At 45.8% G+C, this 18,818-nt stretch overlaps 1 protein-coding gene across 4 annotated transcripts in view; it reads right to left on the bottom strand.

Moving 5' to 3' along the window:
- LOC130388322 (neurogenic locus notch homolog protein 1-like) overlaps nt 1-18,818 on the bottom strand; it is a 59,514-nt gene that overhangs the window by 15,244 nt on the left and 25,452 nt on the right. For all 4 annotated transcript variants that reach the window (XM_056597784.1, XM_056597783.1, XM_056597782.1 and 1 more), the window contains 14 exons: nt 13,802-13,915; nt 13,093-13,326; nt 12,725-12,835; nt 10,188-10,380; nt 9,726-9,871; nt 9,417-9,530; nt 8,473-8,592; nt 8,066-8,218; nt 7,142-7,370; nt 5,300-5,501; nt 3,328-3,481; nt 2,985-3,169; nt 2,321-2,453; nt 391-648 (listed from right to left, as the gene is read on the bottom strand). In XM_056597784.1, the coding sequence (XP_056453759.1) occupies nt 391-648; nt 2,321-2,453; nt 2,985-3,169; nt 3,328-3,481; nt 5,300-5,501; nt 7,142-7,370; nt 8,066-8,218; nt 8,473-8,592; nt 9,417-9,530; nt 9,726-9,871; nt 10,188-10,380; nt 12,725-12,835; nt 13,093-13,326; nt 13,802-13,915 (2,346 nt within the window). The remainder of the gene's footprint in view (nt 1-390; nt 649-2,320; nt 2,454-2,984; nt 3,170-3,327; nt 3,482-5,299; nt 5,502-7,141; nt 7,371-8,065; nt 8,219-8,472; nt 8,593-9,416; nt 9,531-9,725; nt 9,872-10,187; nt 10,381-12,724; nt 12,836-13,092; nt 13,327-13,801; nt 13,916-18,818) is intronic.

Here is an 18,818-nt window from a genome sequence, read left to right as displayed (position 1 = left end):
TTAACATAAATTATATTTGTTTGGCCCAATAAAACCAAAGGGGGCCACTGCTATTTTTTTATTTTATTGAAGTAAATTGTTGCAAATTGCTGTGGTTTTATTCGGTGATGATGTACAGTGTGAGCCATGTATGTCTCAAGATGATGTTATGTCAACGCTTAGACTATAAAGATATCTGAATCTGGATCCAATGAGACAGCTTATCACCTGCAACAACCCCCTTAACACAACAGCCCCCTGGTCCTCCTCCACACGTAAGGGATTAATGCAGCTGCTCTATCAGTGCAGTGTGTTCAGTGATCTCAGCTCACCAGTGTATTCCTCCTCCTCACATTAAAGGGATAATGCAGCTGCTCTATCAGTGCAGTGTGTTCACTGATCTCAGCTCACCAGTGTAGCCCGTGCGGCAGTCGCAGTGGTAGTTGTTGGTGAGCTGGATGCAGTTGTGCGTGCCCCGCGGGTCGCAGGGGTTGGAAAGACACTCATTGACATCCCCCTCGCATCGCTCTCCAACGTATCCGGCGTGGCAGTGGCAGTGGTACCCCCCGACACGGTCCACACACGTGCCCTGGTTGAAGCACTTGGGCTCGTGGGTGATGGGGTCGGTGCCCGGGATACAGTCATCCAGGTTGATCTCGCAGTGCACGCCTGGCCGGTGAAAAGGACACACTGATCAATATGCCCTCCCTGGAAAAGCTGGCCAACTACCGCTGCCGAAACAGGCCAGTTCCATTCTAAAAGACGCTGCGCACTCTGCTCACCACCTGTTCAATCTGCTTCCCTCTGGCAGGCGATACAGGTCAATGAAACCACGCACCACCAGACTTACCAACAGCTTCTTCCCCTGAGCCATACGTACACTAAACAAACAATAACCCCTGTGCAATACATAAACAACCACATGAACAATCTCCACTACCTCTGGACATTCTTCATTATGCTTACCTTCCTGGACCTGCTGCTATTTAGTAGGGGTGCAACGGATCAAAAAACTCACGGTTCGGATCGTTCCTCGGATCAGAGTCACGGATCGGATCATTTTTCGGATCAGCAAAAAAAATAAAAAAATAGCGTTTGTGATTGCTTTAGCCCGGTCTGATTGTGGAAGAAGGGGCTGCTTAAATGCCGCGGTGATGAGCGGTTGTTGAGCCGCTTTCGGTTTCACTCCTGTCAGTGAAACAACCGGGGTGATGTCGCTGTAAATGCGTGGCCATGCTCGATGTGTTTTTCTTATGTTAGCAATCGCTATGTCAGCTACGTGTTACGTCTGTGTGGTAACCTAGGCGACAGGTTTGTGTGGCAGCGCGAGTATATGGAAACCGACGTAGCACTGGAGGCAGCAGTTATCGTTACAGTAGTCACCGAAGTCTAGCCTACTTTTATTTTCCATGCCCACTGTTCTTCATGTTGTACGCTGAGGACAATAAATCACAACGAGCCATAGGACTGTTTGCTTATTGAAAGGGAACTGTTGTAGACTTTTACCCAGAGCGTGTTAAGTAGCTCTGTCCCTGGAACTAGCAGGAATGGTTACGGCTGTGTGGTGGACTGAACATGCGCAAATTTTTTTTTTTCATAAATCAATCCGCGGATCATGCGTGTGCCGAACCGAAATAGATGATCCGAACGGATCACGGATCAATGATGATCCGTTGCACCCCTACTATTTAGACATATGTGGGCGGGAGGGTTGTTGTCTGGGAGGGAGGGGAGGGTGTCGGACACTTAAATGTGCCTTAACTGGAAGGTAGGGGGGGGTTATTGGTTATTGTTGTTATATATTTATTAATATTTCGTACTGAATTCTATTTTTTTTTTTTTTTTTTTTTAAAGTACTGAACAAGATCTGCACCTTAATTTTGTTGTGTAAATACACTGTATTTAACCCAATGACAAATAAAGCTTTTAATTCTAATTCTACATCATTTCAACTCCTGAGAAAAGCAGTTGGTTAAAGGTGGACGTTTTATGAGATGCATGTTAGATTGTTTGCTCACACATCTATCAAACTATCAAAACTACCAACCCAGCAACATATCAGATATGGGTCAGACGCACATGCACATCCAACTCTATTGATACTTAGTCACACACAACTTAATATACGAAGTAGACAAATGTATTGAATTGGAAGAAGAGGAAACACTAAATTCATTCTTCTTTTGACACGCTGCCCAAGAGAGGACGCAGAGAACAAGCGTCGAGAGAGAGTTGTTTTCAGATGCCTCGGATGCAGCTAAGCCCTAATTAATTAAGTGTGGAGGATGAGGAAGCAGAGGAGGGCGTAGAGGAGGGGTGTGTGCGGGGTCCAGGGGCTGACCTTGGGTTCCTCGGGGACAGGAGCATTTGTAGGTATTGATCAGGTCAATGCAGGTGCCCCCGTTCTGGCACGGCTGGGAAAAACACTCGTTGATCTCGTCCGAGCAGTTGGTGCCTACGTAGCCGGGAATACACTGAGAGAGAGAGAGAGAGAGAGAGAGAGAGAGAGAGAGAGAGAGAGAGAGAGAGAGAGAGAGAGAGAGAGAGAGAGAGAGAGAGAGAGACTCAATCAATGTCCGAAATGAACAAGGCAGTGTGTTTTTGTTTACTAAGCGGTTTTCTGTGAGGCAGATTTTTTATTCCAGCGGAGATTAACATAAATGAGCTCTTTCTCTGCTGTCCACTAACAAACCTCTTCATTAGTCCACCAACTGATGTTGTAAGGAGACGAAGGATAAAGCTCATAAAGCACTAAAGCCTTCTGTATGTTTGTTCATGTGCTACGAGTCGTCCGGTCGTTAGACCACCTTAATAAAAATACACACAGCCAAATGATCTCACGCATAGCAGAGAACAATCCCACTTTGCAACATAGATTACACAAATTAGGACAGATTCAGACTGGTGAGCGATTATCTTTGGTTAATTTTCTTGCAGTACAATGTCTCTGCAACACTGAGGAGTCTGATCAACGGACCGTGTTCAGCTTCCCTTGGGGCCCTCACCTTGCAGGAGTAGCCTCCAAGGGAGTCGTTGCAGGCGGCTCCGTTCTGGCAGGGGTTGGGCGTGCATTCATCCACCTGCTGCTCGCAGTAGCTGCCCGTGTAGCCCACCTGGCAATGGCAGTAGTGGGTGTTGCCCGCGTCCAGACACGAGCCTGAGTTACGACACAACTGAGCCACGTCTACACCTGGACACACAAGGAGAGCATTGAGACATGTTTAATTTATTGACCAGTGATTTGACTTAGGCTGGCTAAGAGGAAGGAATGTTCAAATATGAAATGCATACGATCAAAGACACAACAATCTCCCCCATACGACTGACCCCCACACACACACACGCTACCTCTCTGCTTGGCCGCCACCTCACAGGAAACACTGGGCACGTCGCAGTACAGGCCGGTCCAGCCCGTCTTGCACTGACAGCGGTACGACGTCCCGGTCTGCCAGCAGCTGCCTCCGTTCTTACAGGGCGATGACACACACCACCGCACCAGGTTCTGTACACACACACACACACACACACACACACACACACACACACACACACACACACACACACACACACACACACACACACACACACACACACACACACACACACACACACACAGGCAGACATTATGTTATTGCTCAATGTGGATGTCAGCCAGTAAAAAGTTGACTTTGTGGTGGGAAAATTATTCCACTAATACATATTAACAATCGAAACTATGTGAATGATGATCTGGTAATCCTTATGGGTCATATTTGAACACTTTTCAATTCAACATTTCAATTTCTTGTCCACAAATAATAATAATCTTTATAATAATGAATTCCATGTATAAAGCACTTTTAAAAGCCCTCAAAGTGCTTTACATAGTGAGTGTCTAGGAGAGTGTTGAGGGGAGGATATATCTACTATTATACAACGGGGGGCCTAAATCCAGCGATCTGATTGGTTCCTAACTGTTGTATATGAGCGTATACATAACAGCTATGACGCCCGATCATTTTGTGAAAGTTTGCATATCACTCCGCGCCTGGAAGTAGAAACAGTTACAAAGTAAAACATATGTTGGAAGATGGAGAGGGTGTAAATGTTGTTACTCCGGGAGTGAGCAAGGCGATGGAGAGACTAACGAAAGCTTAGGCACACGGCGAGTGAACTGCTCCATAGGATAAATTGCCGGCGAACCGCTCTAGCCGAGCCTTCTCTCGGAGGGACGCTAAAGTGTGTTGCATAGCGACCGTCGTGCATTTTGAAGGCAGCCAGGAGGGACTACTTTTTTGTATTCTTTAATAAAATGGCTACTTTGACTTTCTTGGTTTCTTTTTAAATGTAGTGTGTCTATGACTTTCGTTTCGCCATAATAGTAACCGTTGTATACAAGCAATAGATCACTTCAGTCAGTGGTATGTGCTCATTATACCACTGTGAAGGGGGTCGCCGGCCCTCCGCTGCGCGTCGGGGCTGGACAACAGTGATATAATGAGCACATACCACAGCCTGTCGTGATCTATTGCTTAAGTGACCAGCAGCTGGTTGCACCAGCAGAACGTAAGGTTCCACTTAGGCTACGTTGAACGTAAATCACCCAAACGTTCGACTTTACACTCTACTAAAAAAATAGCAGTTGCACCAAGCAGATAGTTTCAACGTAACACTAAGCTATAACTTATATTTTACACCTCCCCTCTAGCTGGTGTAAGTTCCATACTAACGATAAAGAACCGTTAAAATAAAAAAACGTAAAAAGATTTCAACACTAGCGCAGGGTAAAGATGGCTATTCGTTTTGAGCAATGGGAAGAGGAGTTTCAACGCGGTTTGCGCCGGGAACGGATGTCCGTGACCACATCGATCAATTTCTTTATTTTGATGATGTTGAATTAAATGCGGATTTCGGTTTTGCCGGGCGGAATATTATATTTATTTATTTATCATAAAATCCGCCATCAAATAGCTTAACCTCACGCCTATACCGTCCAAGCAAATTTTAGAGAATAAATGACTGAAACTGTTTTGTTTGCCCTCTCATTTGGGTGCTAACGCGTCTTCACTCGGATAGAAACTTGCCGGTATTTCCTGTTTCCATTGTTAGCTGTCAATGATTGGCTTGAAATTATCTAAACGTCATTAAAAGCGACACCGGTACAATTTATGCACTACTAGTAACGTTACAACTTAAGTTATGGTGGTGAAACCAAAATTTAGAAGACCTTTAGTTTGACACTAGCTACGTCGAGCGTAGGGTTAAGGCGGACTTTACACCCGAACTTATAATCGGCTTTACGTTCTGCTGGTGCAACCGACTGCAGAGGAGGAGGGGCTACCTGACAGTTGAGCCCGTTGTAACCATGGGGACAGGTGCACTTGTAGGTGCCATAGCTGTCCTGGCAGGTTCCTCCATTCAGGCAGGGCCTGGAGTCACACTCATTGATGTCGTGCTGGCAGTAGCTGCCAGTGAAGCCCGGAGGACACAAGCAGGTGAAGGTGTTGATGCCGTCCACGCAGGTACCCCCGTTGAAGCAGGAGCTACACCGGGGAGACGGGGAGGAGGTGAGTTAAAAGTGGACAGATCCAGCCAAACAGATCCTTTCTCAAAAACAGCATCTTCCCCACTGCGATATGGAAGCTGAACTGACAACATCTTCTTTCATCATTATAACAACATTTCCAAAATAATACACTGCACATCATAAAGTTATGATCTATTTCACACCAAAGGAGGGCAGAACAAGTGAACAACCCTTAGTTGTTAACCGTGGTGAAGCTGGGCAGTGCTTGCCATGATGACCGATAACACTCTGGGCCCTATCTTGCATCCGGCACAATTGACTTAATCACTGGCGCATGTGTCGTTGCTAGTTTGCAACTGCCGCAGAGCGTTCTTTTTCCTCCTGCGCCACGCGTCGGTAAATTAGGGAATGTGCCCCAATGGGCGGTTTGGTGAAAGGAGGAGGCGTGTTCTGGCGCAAACGTTCCCTGGTGCTATTTTGCAGTTTCAGACACCACTTGCGCCACAAACCAGGAAATACCTGGTTTAATGTCAGTGGCGCGTTGTTCAGATGCTATTTTTAGGGCGTAAGCATAATGTTGCTTGTGCACCTCGCGCATACACTTTGCTTCTCTCATCTACCTAGCCACACATTCTTGGTAAATTATTTGGGAAAGAACAGCTGATACAGCGGTAATAAGTTGTACTTTTAAATCAATGCATCTGCAAACACCGCACAGAAAACACATATTTTCTGGACACAGACATTGTGTACATGCCCATAACTTTTAGGATTGATGAGTATTTGATTGTGAGAAAACATTGTTTTACCGCAAGTGAGTGTTCAAAAGAATTAATATTTAAATGATGTTTAAACACACGCAAACTAAACACGTAACGCATAATACAGTCCATGGCAATGTATAATAACGGGGGGAAACATGCATATTAGGTACACAAGTCGATAACGATAATGCATACAATACTGATAAGAAACGATGTTTATAATTATAATTATTATATAATTATAATACACATTGCGTATATCATTAAATAGAACCACAGTTACCGCATATCATATGTTATATCATATACGTTTTCTTTGCCGAAATTTATTTGAGGACTCAGTATTTCTGAAGTTGTGGAAGAAAACCTTATTCCATGTGTGAATTAGGCCATATTATTTGGCCATAAACTGAGCCATTTGAAGTTTGAAATTCATGTGCATCTGTCTCATGGGAGACTGCAGACGCGCTGTCAAAATATGAACTCGTCAGATTCAAATGCGCTCATGGCTCTTAAAGAAGATGGGAGCTGGCACTCTCATTGGTTTATTGCACGTTACGCCCAAACCACACCTACGGGTAATTAGGCTGCTTCAGACCAACCCTTTTTAGATATGCGCCAGGCGCTAGAGTCATTTTTCGCGCCGGTAAACTAGCGACATCGCCGTAGAACCGCCCACAAAGCTACTTGCGCTTGGTGCTTCTCACTTGCGTTTCAGACCGTTAAAATAGGGCCCTCTGTATCAGCTTCACTATAGACCAACAACACAGATTTATAGTTGTTGAAAGACTTGTAGAATTACAACTTTTTCAAGATGTTTACTTTGCTCCAGTATGGATCTTGAACCACACTCCAAAATGGCAGATGATGAACACAACAAGATGTCTGGTACCTCTCTGTGCAGTCGGGGGTGTTGTTCTCGCAGTTGATCCCGCTGAATCCCAATGGGCAGGTACAGGTGTAGCTGTTAACACAGTCGGTGCAGTTGGCTCCGTTCTTGCACGGGTTGCTCTCACACTCGTTGGTGTCCTGCGCACACTTAATGCCCCTGAAGCCTGGCAGGCAGGTGCACAGGAAGCCGTTGACCTCATCCCGACAGAGGCCTCCGTTGCTGCAGGGGTCTGGGAGAGAAGGAAATGAGTTTAGCGTCCACTGTGTCTTCCTCTGGAGCTGATGCTTGCAGCCTAGCGTTGTTGCCCCCTGGGTGAAGAAAACAACTCTGATTCTCCACCTTGAAGCTGCATTCAAAGCTCATACCATCTAATGACCCGGGTGACACTGACCTCTCGAGGCGCGTCCAATCAGATCAAAGCTCATTTGACTGTCCAAGACCGACAGATCTAAATGACAACTACCATCTTAATTTCTGAACCTTAAACCACTTTTTTCGAGGCCAAACCGCTGAACTCCCATCTGTTGTTTGGCTCATAACACCAAACCAAAAATCCAGCCCACTCTTCATGTGTGGACCACTTCAGGCCTTAACTAGGCTCAAAACCTGGCTTTCACACATAGGAGCTGAGACCAGCAGGTAGCTTAATCTTTAGTCTATTAAAGATATTGAGTAATATTGATAATCTTATCATATATAAAGTGATCTCAAATTTGACAAGACTGAAGGGAATATATAAGTTAAGCCTTATATGAAACTTTTTAAATGTTGTTAGATTAACCGTCTCAGTGCAGCTGGTTAAGTCCCATCCATGGAAACTAAGTGTAGTCAGAGAGTCGGGCACGGCCCTAATTTACGACGACAGAACCCCCCTCCCGTCAGCCGAAAGGTCTGCGCCGGTTGAGGCAGTAATATAAAACCTACTGGGCCTGCACTCGTCCACGTCGGTCTGGCAGTTGCGTCCGTTGTAGCCTGGTGTGCAATCGCAGCGGTAGGTCCCCATGGTGTTGTGGCACGCGGCGGCATTGCGACAGGGGCTTTTCACACACTCGTCGATGTCCATCTCACACGACTGACCTGAAAGAGGTGAGTGTGCAGAAATGAATTCAAACGTCTTTCCTCAAACGTTGACACACAACTTGATGGAAGCATTTTGGAAATGTGTGTTTTAGTAGTTTTTTGTTTCTTTTGGGTTACCTTTAAAACCCTTTGACTCAAGAAAAAAGAAGTGTTCCCATGTGAATACAATCATTACAAGATAGTTTGAAAAGTTACAAGGTCTGGCGGGTGAGTGATGTAACATCATGAAAGTGTGGTCGGTGCGTCTTTACCCTGCCACCCCTCGGGACACACACACGAGTAGCTCTCGTAATCCTCAGACTCCTTGCAGACACCAGCATTTTTACACGGCTTCTGACCGCAGGGGGCCAGCAGAGTCTCACAGTTTTCTCCTGCAAGACACACACACACACACACACACACACACACACACACACACACACACACACACACACACACACACACACACACACACACACACACACACACACACACACACACACGCACAAACACACAAACACACACACCCACACAAGATATAACTATGCAAGCTCTACAAAAAAAGATGAACCCAATATTTGTTTTCCACTGTTGAGGAAGTCATGAGGTAACCAAAAAACAGTACTTAAATTGTTCAAATCAGTGCTATCAGAGGTCTCTGTACATAGGGACACACACAGACGCTCCATATCTCTTTGCACAACACACAGCTCTTTCAGGAAGTCTGCTCCGGCTTCCTGCCATTGTCAAACCATTTGCTTTTCTGTGAGACAGGAAGTGCCCAAACAGGATATGTGTCAAACTCCCGTTCCTTCTCCCAGTCACAAGTAAAAAACTTTAATACTGGGAAAGCTGGACGTTTTTGTGTTGAATTAAATCCAAAAGGTTTAGCCCCTGAGGCGCTCCAACATGATCTGTTCGCAATGATAGCAGCATAACCCACCAGAGAGGGGTTATTGTCTTTCTCTGGTTATCAGTGATACCTGACATTAAACAGAGGCCAGCAGCCGCGGGGCAGGGGGCCAGAGGGGCAGGGGTCATAGAGACCCCAGGAAGTCATGCAGCTGAACTTTAATCAAGAGCAACGTCTACCAGCGCACGCTTTTCCTCTCGGCTCGCAAACACAGAACCAACCAGAGGCCTGGGAAGTGTCCCCCCCCTCCCGGCCAAGCGGACATAACAAGAACGTCCAATACTTGTCCTAATATTTCCCTACCGGTGTACGGTAGGACGCAGATGCACTTGTAGCCTGCGACGTCATCGATGCAGGTGCCCTGGTTCAGGCAGGGGTTGGACGCACACTCATTGATGTTGGTCTGGCAGCTGGGTCCTTTGGGTCCACACAGACACACACACAAGCACAGGCGTGTTGGTACTACTGATGAATACAATGATAATACCATATTAAAGAGTCAAATTATTCAATGTACTGCATTTGGTGCAAGTACGCACATGCACGTAAACACACTTACACACACACACACACACACTTACACACACACAAACACACACACACAGGTCTCACCGGTGAAGCCCATGAGGCAGGTGCAGATGTAGCCGCTGGTCATGTCTTTGCAGGCCCCTCCGTTCATACAGGGGTTGGACTCACACTCGTTGGTGTTGAAGTCACAGTTCTTCCCACTCCAGCCAGAGTCACAAAGACACTTGTAACTGAGGATGACAATGGTACGGAAAGCAAATTTTCATTCAGGCATTTGTTTATACGTCAGCTCTGTAAATTTGCTTGCAAATTCCTGCTAACTAATGTGTATACAAATTAAATCCTAAAAGCTATGCTTGCCTCATCTAAATTGTGAATAACTCTTTATTCTGGTACAACTACTAGTAGTACTACTATACTTTACTAATTATACTTTTTTACTAATTATAGTGAAAAAGATTATAATCATAAAAATAAATCAACGTGATATTAAGTTGAGCGGGACGAGTCTGAGAGGCTCACCCCCCGGTGGACGGGTCCACTCACCCGTTGATCTTGTCGCCACAGCGGCCGTGGATACAAGGGCTGCTCAGACACTCGTTGATCTGCGAGGAGCAGGTATCGTCGTGGTAACCCTCCGGGCACACACATGTGAAGCTGTTGATGCCGTCAATGCAGGTGCCGCCGCTGTGGCACGGATTGATGGCGCACTCATCCACATTGATGTTGCACATGGTGTCTGAGGAGCATTACGGACAAACATTACTGCTGACCCCTAACACCACCCACATCTTCACCACCACTGTGTTCGCGTGGCTTTCTAACATCAGGAGAATTACAACTGGCACAGCGCAAGAGAGCCAATGTGAATATCAGAAATATTAGCATGATACATTTGGCATGGAAATAGTTGTTCTTCTAGAATAACTTCCTGTGTCCAAATGAATACCCTGGAGCACAAGGCTTCATCAAGTAGAAAAACTCATTAAACTCTATTCAGTTGATTGCAACAGATATCAAAAGTTCAACGTCAACTGACACATTAGCAACAGAGGGCTGAGTTTGATTCTGGGTTCTCTGTAAACTGATCAATTTTCAGAAAGATTGTGGTGAGTTTTGAGTGGCCCTTCGACGGCCCATTAAAGCCTTGTCTCCATTCAACCAGAAGAGACGAGAGGAGAGACGAGGGGAGAGGACGGCTCATAACCTCTTAAAGGATCAACTTTCAGGATATTTTAGGCAATCCTTTCTCTTGATGAACTCCCTGGTGTCTCGATTTGTGGTGTGTGTGTGTGTGTGTGTGTGTGTGTGTGTGTGTATGTGTGTGTGTGTGTGTGTGTGTGTGTGTGTGTGTGTGTGTGTGTGTGTGTGTGTGTGTGTGTGTGTGTGTGTGTGTGTGTGTGTGTGTGTGTGTGTCAGTGTTTGTGTTTGTGTCTTTGTGTTTTCATGTGTAACTGCTTGTGTTCGTGTTTCAGTGTGTATGTATGTTTGTGTGTGTGTGTGTGTGTGTGTGTGTGTGTGTGTGTGTGTGTGTGTGTGTGTGTGTGTGTGTGTGTGTGTGTGTGTGTGTGTGTGTGTGTGTGTGTCTGTGTGTCAGTGTGTGTGTGTGTGTGTGTGTGTGTGTGTGTGTGTGTGTGTGTGTGTGTGTGTGTGTGTGTGTGTGTGTGTGTGTATGTGTGTGTGTGTGTGTGTGTTTGTGTGTGTGTGTGTGAGTCAGTGTGTGTGTGTGTGTGTGTGTATGTATGTATGTATGTGTGTATACAGGAGGGCAGCTTGTGTCCTAACAGTGGCAGATCAGGACAGGGAGGGGCAGGAAAGTGACAACAGGCGAGGCCCAGAGGAGTGTGCTGCTCACTCGCCAGCCATCTGTCCCCCACCACCCATCATCTCTCCCCACGCCTCCATCTCTCTGTCCTGCCTCCACACCTCATCTCTTCCCCCTGCTCCCCTTCCCCCCTTCAAGAGGAAAAAGTAGACGAAGACCAGAATCAGATTTTACTTTCTGAGAAGGTAGTGTAGAAATGAGAAAGAAACAGAAAAACAGGCTGAGACAGAGAGAGAGAGAGAGAGAGAGAGAGAGAGAGAGAGAGAGAGAGGAGAGAGAGAGAGAGAGAGAGAGAGAGAGAGAGAGAGACAGAAAGGGACGGAGACAGAGAAAGATAGGCAGAGAGAGAGACAGAGAAACGGAGAGAGAGACACAGAGAGATAAAACGTTTTCACACTGCCAAATATGCCCGTCTTATGCCCGCCTTTTTCCCGGCATGGTCTGCGCATTTTCACTGACCGAGGTAATATTCCGGCCTGAGTTCACATCCCGTTTTACCCTCCCGGACCCTACACATATTGGCGGTTTCATTTTGACGTAAATGCAACGCAGCGATATCAACATGAGTAGTTCTAAGTGGAGAGACGGTGAAATCCGCGAGTTGCTGATCATCTCATTGATGAGAGAAGGTGATGCAGTCGCATTAAACAGAGCCGGGGAAAGATGGTGCGATCTACGAGAAAGACACAGAGGAACTTTTGTCGGGGTAAAAATAAGTGGTCAGTAAAATAAAGAATATGCTGGTGTTTTTGCACTTGTAAATATTTAAACACATTTTTTGTATACTCATTCTTTCATGCGAGTCTCTTGAATCATAAAAAAATACAAATATTCGTAGTATGCAAATTATACCGAGGGGGATTTGACCCCCTCGGTTTAACACAGGCAAGACAGTGAAATTGCCGGGCGTGCCATTGTAAAAATGCCTAAAGAGAGCCACAGCCAGAGAGACAGACAGAGAGACAGACAGAGAGACAGACAGACAGACAGACAGACAGACAGACAGACAGACAGACAGACAGACAGACAGACAGACAGACAGACAGACAGACAGACAGACAGACAGACAGACAGACAGACAGACAGAGAAAGAGAGAGAGAGAGACAGACAGACAGACAGAGAAAGAGAGAGAGAGAGAGAGAGAGAGAGAGAGAGAGAGAGAGAGAGAGAGAGGGGCCATTGCAGCAGAGGCCAGTTGAAACAGTTGAATTCTGCCAGGTTTAAACCTCTCTGGATGTTACAGGGTCAGTCACCCACCAGTGTAGCCGGGCTCACAGGCACACTCATAGCCGTTGATCTTGTCGATGCAGGTCCCCGAGTCACAGGGATTGCTTTTGCAGTCGTCTATGTTCACCTCACAGTTGACTCCTGTGAAGAGATCCGGACAAGCAGGCAACACATGAACTCAATGGTTTTCAATGTGAGTTGTGTCATCATGTGTGTGTTTGTAGGTCTGCACGTTATGTCATATTTTTCATTTGGGCCTATACGTATTGTTGAGTTTTTGTTGGTTTGTTGTTCATGTGACTTATGTATTTGTGTGTGCAGCATACATGTACGTGCATGTCTGCATATGATTGTGTGAGCCTAGCGCTGTGAGCTTCATAGACATAGCGGCCACTTACCCGTGGTGCCCTCGGGACAGCTGCACATATAGGCGTTCTCCCTGTCCTGGCAGGTGCCTCCGTTCCTGCAGGGCTGGCTCAGGCACTCGTTGATGTTGCTGTCACACACGCGGCCCGTGTAGCCGGGAAGACAGTTGCAGGTGTATGTGGCAAGACCGTCCTGACAGGTGCCATAGTGGCAAGGCCCCGAGAAGCACTCGTCGATGTCCGTCTCGCAGTGCCTCCCGCTGTAACCTGGAGGATCAACCACATGCTTGGTTTCTGTATCTTCTCAAACCAAGATCACGTCTGTTTAAAGCTGCACTATGTCACTTCTCTACTGAAGCTGTTTCTATTAAAGAAACATCTAAGCTAAGATGTTTCTCGAGGATAAAACACATGCCATCCGTGAGTCAACCCAAAATAAGTCATCAGTTATCAGAGGATGGTAACGCTATATCTGCATCTACAACTCAAGCCACTAGAGGCCACTACTGGGAAAACGCACAACATGCAGGTTTTAAGATCCGAAAAAAACTGGGAAGGTTTGACGCAAAGATTATTTTCTAACTATTAAGGGGTATGAATATTTGTTAAAAAACTTGTGATAAATGCTATGAATCAGATCAATGGTATTTTATCATTTTTTCAATGGGATTAATGTGAGTAATTCTACCTCTTCAAATAAGAAAACATTTTGTTTCCCATTTTGCCGCTCTCTTCTCGTTACCTTCAGTGCACTCGCAGGTATAGCGGTTGGGCCCATCACTGCAGCGGGCGCCGTTCTGACACGGCGTACTGGCACACTCATCCACGTCGTTCTGGCACACGTTCCCAGTAAAACCTGTTCACAGAAAAGGTTTGGATCGACTGGTGTGACTTCAGTATCAAGAGTTAGGGTTAGGGTTTGATGGCCTGCCAGTATACAGGTGTGGGTTTGTCTAGGAAATGCAAGTTTGTGTGTGTGTGTGTGTGTGTGTGTGTGTGTGTGTGTGTGTGTGTGTGTGTGTGTGTGTGTGTGTGTGTGTGTGTGTGTGTGTGTGTGTGTATTTGTTTTTGTTTTTGTGTTTGTGTGTGTGTTTGTGTCATATCCAGGAATCTCGTCAGTGTGGGTGACGCATGTTAATTAACAACTGCATCACTAGTTCCATTTTCCCTTTCACTCTTTTCAGCTCTAAATATAGAACACACATATGTGTTGTGTGTGTTCTCAGAGGGAGGGGAATAAATATGGAGAATGAAAGTTGTGAGGCCTCCTCTCCTGACAGAGGGGGGTGGGGGTGTGTATGCGTGCGTGTCGGTTCAATGCAAAGCTGAGCCTGCTGCCTCCTTTGTCCCCTCAAACTTCTCCATCACAATGTGCATTATCCTGCCCTGAAAGCACACTGCTTGACCTTGGGACCCTGTGCTATTCAAACTCCATGTTATTCAAAACAATAAGTAGTCTCTCTCTCTCTCTCTCTCTGTCTCTCTCCCCTTCCCCCACTCTCTCTCTCTCTCTCTCTCTCTCTCTCTCTCTCTCTCTCTCTCTCTCTCTCTCCCCTTCCCCCACTCTCTCTCCTGTACTCTCTATATATCTATTACTTTCACCAAATTCTCCACAATATCTCAACTGCTGAGCTGGGAAGATGTAATCAAGTATAAAAACATCTGCCTGGTTTTCAAAATTCTGCATAACACCGCTCCTCCTCCTTTAAAGTCATTCATAATCCAACGTAACAGCAGCAATCAGATCACCAGAAGCGCCACACGGGGTGACCTTCTAATCCCATTTAGAAAAAGCACATTTGGTCAACAATCATTTTCTGTTAGAGCAATACGAAATTGGAATTCACTGCCTACCACTATCAATGATATACATTATACATATATATTCCACCTTTACAGCACACCTTAAAACATGGCTGTCCGACAACTATAATTGCACACATTAACTTCTGTCAGACGTGATGTGTGTGTTTGATGTGACATAGTCTTAGTCATTGTTGCTGCCGCTCCATCTCTGCTACCTGCCTGCATGTTCTGCCCTATGTGCTTTCAATGTGATCTATGTGGCCTATTTTCCCTTGTTTACTGTGTGTTTGTGTTGTTGTTGCATGAACTGCCTTGATATCATTGCCATCATCTGTGCTTGCCTGTTTGTTCTTGCTCCAACTGTGTGCAATATGTTTGTATGCTTTTTCCCCTTTTTGCTCAGGCCTGCTGTAATTATAAATGTAATGTATTTTTTTCTAATTTGTTTTACTGTTATGTATTGTAGGTTGCCTACTGACAACTGACTGGGGACTACAGCTGGAAATTAGCCAAATAGGCTAAAGCTGCTCCTTCTCAAAGGGGACTGTCCACAAAACTATAAACAAGTAAACTAAACTAAACTTCTCGTTGGCATTCAGACCTTGAGGATCCTAATCAGAGGAAGTGTGTGTGTGTGTGTGTGTGTGTGTGTGTGTGTGTTTTAGTGTGTGCTTGTGTGTGCGTGAGTGTGTGTGACGTGCGTGTGTGGAGTGGGAGGGGTTTGATGAAGAGATAGAGCTTCAGGGCCCCCCACCCCCCCTCTACGGGAACACACAGGTGGTTGGTGCCGGGCTCCGTTGTCACTAAGCCTGTGAGGAAACGTCTGTGTGTTTGATGCTAAGCTAACGTGGCTCTCGGGGAGGTTTAGTCGCGCAGATCACTGTTCAGGTGGCCAGGAAGGTACGCAGACGTACACCTCTATGTGTACCATTTGTATCTTCTCTTATGTCTCAGTCATGGACCCTACATATGTCCACCTCTCCGTATACCATCTGTATCTTCTCTTATGTCTCAGTCATGGACCCTACAGAGGTACAACTCTCTGTACATCATCTGTATCTTCTCTTATGTCTCCGTCATGGACCCATTGCTTGCTAAATGTTGCCAGTGTGAAAAATTTTGGGGGTATTTGTATTGTATTTTTGTATATATTTTTTTTTTGTATTGTTTTGTATTTTTTTTTTTTGTATTTTGTATTGTATTTTTTGTATGTTTTTTTTTTTTTTTCAATACATTGGTAGTCAAGGCGGGGCCCTAGTCTTGTTAAGGCGGCCGCCTTAACAAGATAGTGCTGGGGGAAACCCTGAAGTACATAAGCGCACAACACCACACACACACACACACCAATAACAACATAACACACACACAAATGTCAACACACCAGTAACACACATACATGCTCAGACACCATGCACACCAGCAACACAACACACACAAAGACATGTCATTGTCTTTGTGACTACACAACCCTAAATGTCTACACAACCCTACATGGTCTACACAACCCTACAGGGTTTACACAACCATACAGGGTCTACACAACCCTACAGGGTCTACACAACCCTAAATGTCTACACAACCCGACATGGTCTACACAACCCTAAATATCTACACAACCCTAAATGGTTTACACATCCATACATGGTCAACACAACCCTACAGGGTCTACACAACCCTACATGGTCTTCACAACCCTACATGGTCTACACAACCCTGCATGGTCTTGACAACCCTAAAGGGTCTACTCAATCCTACAAGGTCTACACAAACCTACAGGATCTACACAACCTTACAGGGTCGTCTCAACCCTACAGGATCTACACAACCCTATATGTCTACACAAACCTACATGGTCTACACAACACTACATGGTCTACAGGGTCTAAAGCCGTCCAACCCGGCCACCAAAGGGGACTTTAGCTTCCGCCTCTCTGAGGCATTTCAATAAATCCCAGCAGGGATTCCATGGCGATGCCGCATACAGACATAAAAAGCACGGGAGCCGAATCTCAAACCTTGACAACAGTGACCAACAGAATTTACATCTCAAGAGAAAAGCAATGAGGGGACACCAACAACACTGCCTTTTCAACACACATACACACACACACACACACACACACACACACACACACACACACACACACACACACACACACACACACACACACACACACACACACAGACAAACACACACACAAACACACACACACACACACACACACACACACACACACACACACACACACACACACACACACACACACACACACACACACACACACACACACACACACAAACCATATACCCCCCCATCCACCCACTCACAAAATGTTTTTACACTGCAGAATATGCCCCTCTTATGCACGATATTTTCCCTGCATGGTCCCCGCGTTTACACTAGTAAATTGCCGGCTTGAAGTAGAACCCCAATCTACCCTCCTGGACCCTACACACATTGGCGGTTAGACAGCTCCGTGGTTCCAGGAGCGGGACGTGGGTAGAGGTTGCTGCGTTGCCTAGACAGAGACAATGCAGCGATATCAACTAGAGTAGTTCTAACTGGAGAGACTGAAGAATATGTTGACGTTTTTGTACTTGTAAATAGTTAATTGCTGAAGAACCGGTTCCTGCCACTTCAAGAGTCCACAAACGCGCCTGCCACCGATGCACCCCTGAGCCCCGAGATGCGTCCGGACGGACAGTGCGGACAGAGACGGAACAACCAGTCGCCACGGAGGCGGGCTGCGCATGTGTCTGCCACCGTCCAACAAGGGCCCATCTCAGAGAAAGCAGATGAACCAGACACTCTGATTATAGGAGACTCAACTATCAAGGATATAACCGGTAAGAAGATCAAAACATGCATCTTCCCATATGGAATGGTTAGTGATATCAACCATAAACTAGCCAAAATCATATTGGAAAACCCCAAAATCTCACAGATTATTGTGCATGCAGGATTTAATGATATTCAAAGAGAACAGTCAGAACTTCTGAAGAGGGATTACACTGATCTATTGGATACACTGGACAAAATACACATCAAGTCTTCCATCAGTGGACCCATACCAACAGTTGACAGGGGAATAAACAGATTCAGTCGTCTACTTGCACTGAATACATGGCTTTCCAGAGTCTGCAATGAAAGAGGAAGGGACTTTATTGACAATTTCAACTTATTCTGGGGGCGCAAATATCTTTTCAGAGCAGATGGCCTACACCCAAACAGGTTAGGCTCAAAACTGTTGAGGGACAATCTTCTCTTCTCGCTTTACGCACAGGCCACAATCTTGCCATGGTCTGACGCACAGGCCACAATCAGAGCACAGGTTGAGAAGAAGCGAGACTACAGCCTCCCCCACACAACTACTCTGCCACTATCTGACACACAGATAGCAGACAGCCCACAGACCTTGAAGAGAGACAACAGCCCGCCCAACGCCATCAACACTGTGCCCTCCCCCATCGCTGATGCTGGCTTGGCGAGGAACGGCCACCCCCCTCCTCTGCACTCCCCCATCGACGATGACCTCCAGCCTCATCTCTCCCATAGCCACAACAACAACTCCAGCTGGGATAGTTTTTAACTGAAACATGGCTGGAACAAAATAACAGTGCAACCGTTCTGATAGAGACAGCTCCTCCCGACTATAACTTTGTTGATGCATGTAGATCTGGAAAAAGAGGTGGAGGGGTTGCTGCTATATTTAAAAATGTATTTCAGGGGAAACAGATGTTATTTGGTGATTTTCCATCGTTCGAATACCTTAGTGCTGTATTGAAATGCTCCCCCAGAGTTCTCTATTAATTATTTACAGGCCACCCACATATTCTGCAAATTTTTTCGATGAATTCACAGAATTATTGTCTAGCATCTCCACAGAATTTGACTGTCTAGTTATAACTGGTGACTTCAATTTTCATACTGATGATTTGAATGACAAGTGTGC

This window comes from Gadus chalcogrammus, chromosome 8 (assembly GCF_026213295.1).
Source record: "Gadus chalcogrammus isolate NIFS_2021 chromosome 8, NIFS_Gcha_1.0, whole genome shotgun sequence".
In the NCBI taxonomy this organism is placed as follows: Eukaryota; Metazoa; Chordata; class Actinopteri; order Gadiformes; family Gadidae; genus Gadus; species Gadus chalcogrammus.
This window is presented reverse-complemented; position numbering and strand designations above follow the sequence as displayed.